At 43.1% G+C, this 6833-nt stretch overlaps 1 protein-coding gene across 1 annotated transcript in view; it reads left to right on the plus strand.

Annotated features, from left to right (window-relative positions):
* The first annotated feature begins 453 nt into the window (after positions 1 to 453).
* Positions 454 to 6833, plus strand: part of SRP68 (signal recognition particle 68) — a 124826-nt gene continuing 118446 nt past the window's right edge. The window contains exons 1-2 of the mRNA XM_075347478.1: positions 454 to 614; positions 3286 to 3352. Of these exons, the coding sequence (XP_075203593.1) occupies positions 536 to 614; positions 3286 to 3352 (146 nt within the window). The 5' untranslated portion in view covers positions 454 to 535. The remainder of the gene's footprint in view (positions 615 to 3285; positions 3353 to 6833) is intronic.

A 6833-nucleotide genomic window follows, 5' to 3' on the forward strand; every position in this document is an offset into this window, starting at 1 on the left:
GCACTGTACAGTGGCTCAGTGGTTAGCACTGTATGGTGGCTATGATGGCTCAGCTGTTATCTCTGTGGCTCGGTGGTTAGCACTGTATGGTGGCTCAGTGGTTAGAACTGCACAATAGATTGGTGGTTAGCACTGTACAGTGGCTCAGTGGTTAGCACTGTACTGGAGTTTGTATGTCCCATTTATAAAGCACCTGGAATATAATGGTGAGAGAAAAGTACAATAAATAATTGCTATTTATTTTGTCAACCAACATTCCCAGGTACAAACATCTCTTTATTAGGAATGTATCTGTAATAAAGTACTGTCATCTTTCCCAGACAGTTGAACAGTAGGCTCAGGCTGCACTTCTGCACTCTGAACGGCGGAGCCGACTCTGCTGACTAGTGACTACTACCTCCAGTCCTCCGAACTCCCAGCAACCCTCGCTCTCGTATACCGGCATGCATTGCGTACTGCATCCCGTCTGCTCTCTCTGGTTTGGGACTCCCTCACTGTAGAAAGACGGCGTTGGAGCGGTAATACGGGAGCAACGATGGAGGAGAATAAGGAGAACGAGCGGCCGGTGACTGGAGGGAAGACGGCGGCGCTAGGGGACACGCTGGGACTGGAGAGTATCCTGACACCGGGACTGACCGGGGCTGGGGGAGGGCGGCGGAGCGGAGGGCTGACGTGTCACTGCAGCAATGGGTCCGTATCCTGCGCCGGGGTCCTGGCTGAGGCCGGCTGTCCGGCCATGGCACAGCTGGACCCCCGAGTTCCTGGTATTACCTGTAGATATATATGTGGCCGTGAGTGAAGTCAGTCCTGCCGGTCAGAGGTCATCACCCTGCACACAGCTGTAACATCTGCTCTGATATTCTCCTGGGTTTAAAGTGTTCTTTATTAAGTGTGTGTATGTATATGATAGATATATATATATTTGAGACCTTGCGATGTAACTTCTGACTTCCAGACAGTCAGAAGTAACGTGTACAAGACGGCGTTTCGGGATCGGAGTAGCACTGCAAAAGGATGGCGACCACGGCAGGTGAGTATAATAATGGGAGGATTCCTTTTTAATGGGAAATCTGTCACCAGGTTTTTGCTCCCCCATCTGAGAGCAGCATAACATAGAGACAGAGACCCTGATTCCATCAATGTGTCCCTTACTGAGCTGTTTGCTGTCATTTTGATCAAATCAGTGTATTCTCTGCTGCAGATCTAGCAGTTATATGAGAGCTCATGAACATGCTGGACTACCTGACAGCCGGGCAAGTAGTTCTGTAATGATCTACTGCTTATTAATCAGTGATTTTATCAAAACTACACTAAGCAGGCCAGTAAGTGACACATCACTAGAATCAGGGTCTCTGACTCTACGTTATACTGCTCTCAGATGCGGTGGCAAAACCCTGGTGACAGATTCCTTGTAGAGCACCACTGTAGAGGGGACTAAAACACAAAATGCAGGAGTAGGGCTTTAATACTCCTGTCAGCTCAGACATGCTGGTGAATACAAATATAATAAGTGGGATTTTTAAATATATGTAATATTTTTTCTGTTTGGCACATCACACTGAGGACCTGCAAATGATATCTAATGAGAACTGGTCAGCTCTCCTAATGTGACTGTTTATGTGAAGTATTGTATTGACATTCTGAGCAGTTTGTTAGAATTCTGCCTTTGCCATTCCTTTTGTAAGGCTAAGGACACACTTGGTCTATGGCCACTGTTTGACACGTGCTTGAGTCGAGATGGGAGAATTGATTCTTAGAGATGGAGTAATCTGTGAGCGCTGTGAATCTCTGAGCTACACCAGCTAATCAAAAGGAAAGGCATGGAAGCAAGAAGATTAGCAGGGCGCCCGTCCAGCGATCCCAGATTACCGACCTGGCCGATGGTCTGGAGTCCTGCAAATCGAGCCTCCTATCTCTACTTAGGAGGTATAGAGCCTGGGACTGTCCACAGTCAGGATGGAGGCTTAGGCATTTGGCCACCTTAGGGACCCATTGCAAAAAAATAACCACATGCCAAGTTTATTTTTATTTTTTTACTGTGGCTGTCTGTAAATGAATGCAGTCTGCTTTTCCCATAATTTTAAATGAACAGTATGCTGACGTGCACCAACAAGATATAGGTGGAGTAACATACGTTTGGCCTCCTAATGAATCTGGGTTATTGGAGCATTTAAAGCTTATTTTGGGAAGGAAAAACTCCTGATATAGACTTTAAACTAGGTGCACAACTGCAGTATGCACTAAGACCTTATATAAAAATACACAAATTTACAGATCCCCTCTCAGGTCTCCGCATTATTATTGTCAGCTGGACCAAGGCACTGCAAACTTAGCTGGCACTCAAATGCTTGGCATCAGAAGAGATGCTTGTGATGCTGGATTTTGAGCCCTGGAAAAGGAAGTTTACTGTGCCCTAGTCCGGCAGCCATAGACTGCCATGTGGAAGCCAGGACAGAGTCTTGTAAATCTGAACTGAATTCTTATGAATATATTGACAGTTGGGGATGTGTGACTACAGGCTGACACTCCAGTGGCTAACTCAGGGACACCCCTTTAGAAAATGGAACAGTAATAACCAGTTGTCCGTTTATCCCTAGATTTCCAGGAGGAGTAATTGAGGAACAGTGCAATACATAGGATACTTCACAATTTGTATATTAGACTTAAACGTTTTTACTAATTGAAACCTGTCGTGAGTGGCATTAGGGCTTTAATTACATCCCCATCTAATTAAGGTATGTGACTGCTGATACTATGGTGTTTGTACACATAGACGTGCCGTGTTGTGAGGCATTGGAATCGCTCAATTCATCACAAAATGCCGTTTTCAGTTATGGAACAAGCGCGGGCGATGTATGGGCGTTTTCATGTTTCATCTCTGCTTAATTGGAAGTACAAAGTATACAGATGTGTGGATAAATCTATATGTAGTTTTTTAGGCACAATTCTTGCCCACAAAACAACATTGGGTATACCATATGCCTGCACTTTAACAAGGGTCTTTTATCATTGAGAACACAGCTGGGAATTAAGAGCAGGTCTGCAGAATTTCTACTCCAAGCAACACTTGGGATCACTTCTTCTTATAGAAGACAATAATATATAATACATTAATGGAATATATAGTATAATATTCATTTTCTAATACTTTAAGCAAAGGTGCATGTGATGTGGTGATCATAAAAGCGGTAATACTATACATGGAGTAAGATCTAAGCTCTAGTATGGTAGTTGTATACGGTTGGAGGTTTTCCTTTATATGTATTCCCTTAACTCTGCCTACAGTTCTACAAATTATTAAGGAATCCCAGCAGCAGCATGGCATGCGTCATGGAGACTTCCAGAGATACAGGTGAGAACGCCTCCTCCCAAGATGTGGGGCAGTGATTTATTTTACCACCATGACATTTATCTATAGTCAATTTATTATGATTGAACGGTCTGCAAAAATTTTTTTTCCGAGAGCTGTTTTGGTTATTCTACGTAATCTTTGTTTTTGAGTGCGCTGAATCCGAAAATGACCTCCGTTTTGTCATAGGACATCACGTTTTCTGACAATTTAAGTAACTATGTTAAATAAGACAATACCTCAAAATAAATGAAAATAGCCTCAAAATTAATTTTTTATTACAAATGTTTCATGAAAATAATTTTTTCTTACTGCAATGAGCTCACTAACACACACTAAAATTGATTCTTCTTCCCTGTGAGGCTTCTCTTGGTACATTTACGCTTGTGAGTAGCATCTGTAATGTCTCTCTGAAGCGTCCAACAGTAATCTGCCATCATTGTAATGCTCCATCTTCCCTGGTATCTTCTTTCCATCTCTTTAATGTCCTGGTGGAATCGTTCACCTTGTTCTTCACTCACAGCTCCCAAATTTTCAGGAAAGTTGTCAAGGTGGGAATGGAGGAAGTGCACTTTCAAACTCATCAGGCAACCTAAAGCTTGAAATGCTTTCAGCATTCGTCCGATGATTTGTTTGTAGTCAGGGTCTTTGTTATTACCTAAAAATTTCTCTATGACCTCTTTAAATGCAATCCACTCTTCTTTTTGAGGATGCGTCATGGTATTGATAAACTCTTGATCAGCTATAAGCCTTCTAATGTCTGGTCCGACGAACACACCTTCCTTCAATGTTGCCTCCAAGAGGCCTGGAAACTTGGCGACCAAGTATTTGAAGCATTCTCCATCTTTTGGAAGTGATTTTACGAATTGCTTCATCAATCCCAATTTGATGTGGAGAGGTGGTAAATGAACTTTATGGGGAGGAACCAAAGTTTCTCAGAGGACATTTTTTTCACCAACTGTGAGCACCCTCTGCTGCCAATTCTTCTTAGTCCAGTGAGTTTGTCGGTCTCGACTATCCCATAGACACAGAAAACAAGGGTATTTGGTATACCCTGCTTGTTTCCTGAGCAGTATGCACAAGACTTTCAAATCCCCACACACTTGCCAACCGTGGTCTTCATATTTAAGTTTACCAAGAACCAATTCCAAGTTCTCGTAGGTTTCCTTGAGGTGTACGGAATGACCTACAGGGATGGAAGCATAAAAAACGCCGTTATGGAGTAAAACTGCTTTGAGACTTCTTTTTGAAGAATCTATAAAAAGACGCCATTGCGCTGAATCATATTGGATTTTGAATTGACCCATCATACCTTCGACATCGATGCAATAAACCAACTTATCTTCCTGGGCAAAGTAAGGAACGAACTCATCTTCACGATGTCTGAACCATGAAAAAGACACTCCTGGCAACAATAAATTCTTGCTTTTGAGCCTTGAGCCGAGTAACTCAGCGGCATCTTTGGGAAGATTTAAGTCTCTTACCAAATCATTCATCTCCTCCTGGGAAAACAATTTTGGTCTTGTATCATTTTCAAAGTCAGAACTTGAGTCATCTGGTTCAGGTATGACTTCACCTTCATCGGACATAGTTATCTATTCCAAGGTAGCAGGGGCTTTGGGTACTGGTATATCTGTGCTATGGGGGATGGGACGAATTGCTGAGTGAATATTCGGGTATGAAATGGAATGCTTCCATTTTGAATTATACCCTTTCACATCGCATGAACACAAGTAAAAATCGTCACTATGGTTCTTTTGCTCTCGCCATACCATAGGAATCCCATAACTGAAAGCTTTTTCTTACCCTTGAACCAATTTTGGAGGTCCTCAACACACCGTTTGCACACTCTATGAGGCGCCCAAGCTTTAGGCCAAAATATGCAAAGTATACTTTTTTCACAAAGTCTGTAATATTCAGCTGTTGCTTCAACACTGTATATTCACCACAAATGTAACAAACTGTCAGGCGAATTAACACACTTCCGCTGAGCCATAATGCTAATTTTGGGAAACATGGTTGAATATGAAGAGCTAAGGCTACTTTCACACTTGCGTTGGACGGCTTCCGTAGCATTGCGTTGTGTGACGGATGCGTTGCATATAATGGCACAACGGATGCTACGGATCGTACAAAACAACGGAAAGCTTTTTTTTTTTTTTTTTTTGTTTACAGTTTTACCGGCAGCAGACTATTGTGAACGATCAGCTGATCGCTCTCAATAGCCGGCTGCAGGTCGATCAGCTGAGCGCTCTCACATGCCGGCGGCCGGGCGCTCAGCTGATCGTTCGGCCGCCGAGAATGTGTGCGGGGGGCGGAGTGAGGAGTGGGTGGAGCCGAGCGGGCCATGGCGCTGAGGACAGGTGAGTGCGCGTGCGTGTGTGTGTGTGTATATACACATACATGCGGAGTGGAGTGTGGGAGGGGGCTGAGCCAAGCGGGGAAGTGTCGGGCTCCCTGCACACGTAGCGAGGGTAAATATCGGCAAAGCACTTTGCTTGGTTACCCGATAGTTACCTTGGTTACGGGTGCAGGGAGCCAGAGAGAGCATGCGCAGTGAAATCCAACGGATTGCGCTGCCCAAAAAACGTTACATGCTGCGTTCCGCCCAGCACAGCGTCAAAATAACGATGCTGCGTCGTCCAGCGGATGCAACGCTGACACTTGCGTTACAGTGCGTCGTCCATACAAGTCTATGGAGAATAGCGCAGTGCGTTAACGGACTGCGCTATTCTCCATAGTGACGGACTCCGCTGAACGCAAGTGTGAAAGTAGCCTAACACGAACTGAGATTAAAAAGTGCGAACAAGTCCCCAGCATGTCAGAACCTGCTCATTCAGCTTGCAAAATGTTGATGCTGGTTTCATTAGCTCACTCTGAAAGTTCTTTTATTTTGAAAGTTATATTATTTTGGCAATATATATATCTTCAATGCATTGATGTGAATTAATAGTAATTTTGACTGTCAAAAACCTAAAACTAAAAATGAAAAATTTACTAAATTTGAAGAGAATTTTGCATTTTGTGGCAAATCCTGACGTCCAGGATTTTTTTTCAATTTTTTTTTTTTTCATTTTCAGCACACCAAAATACATGGAAATTAGGTGAAAATAATCAAACAGCTTTTTAGTCGCAGACCTGTTATTTATAAATGTTATTCTTTTTTTATTGACTAGGACAATCTAAAATGAACGGTTGACAGATTTGTCTGTTAAGGCCAGACAGTGATTTTGGGCGTGACTTGGGTTGAGCGATTAAAGATCACTGTTTGTTACTGCTACATTGTAGCATTGGGCAAGTGAATGGGGTCACGGTGGAACAAGTTAATTAAAAAAAAAAAAAAAAAAAAATATTTTTTGTCAGCCACACTATCTTGCGGGTTACAGTTCGACTCCTTTCACTTGCACTATGCTGAGATGTAGTAGCTGGACACTGATCTTTTGCTGCACAACCTTTCTCATGGCTAAGATTCGCCTGTAGCTTT

This window comes from Anomaloglossus baeobatrachus, chromosome 5 (assembly GCF_048569485.1).
Source record: "Anomaloglossus baeobatrachus isolate aAnoBae1 chromosome 5, aAnoBae1.hap1, whole genome shotgun sequence".
Classification (NCBI taxonomy): Eukaryota; Metazoa; Chordata; class Amphibia; order Anura; family Aromobatidae; genus Anomaloglossus; species Anomaloglossus baeobatrachus.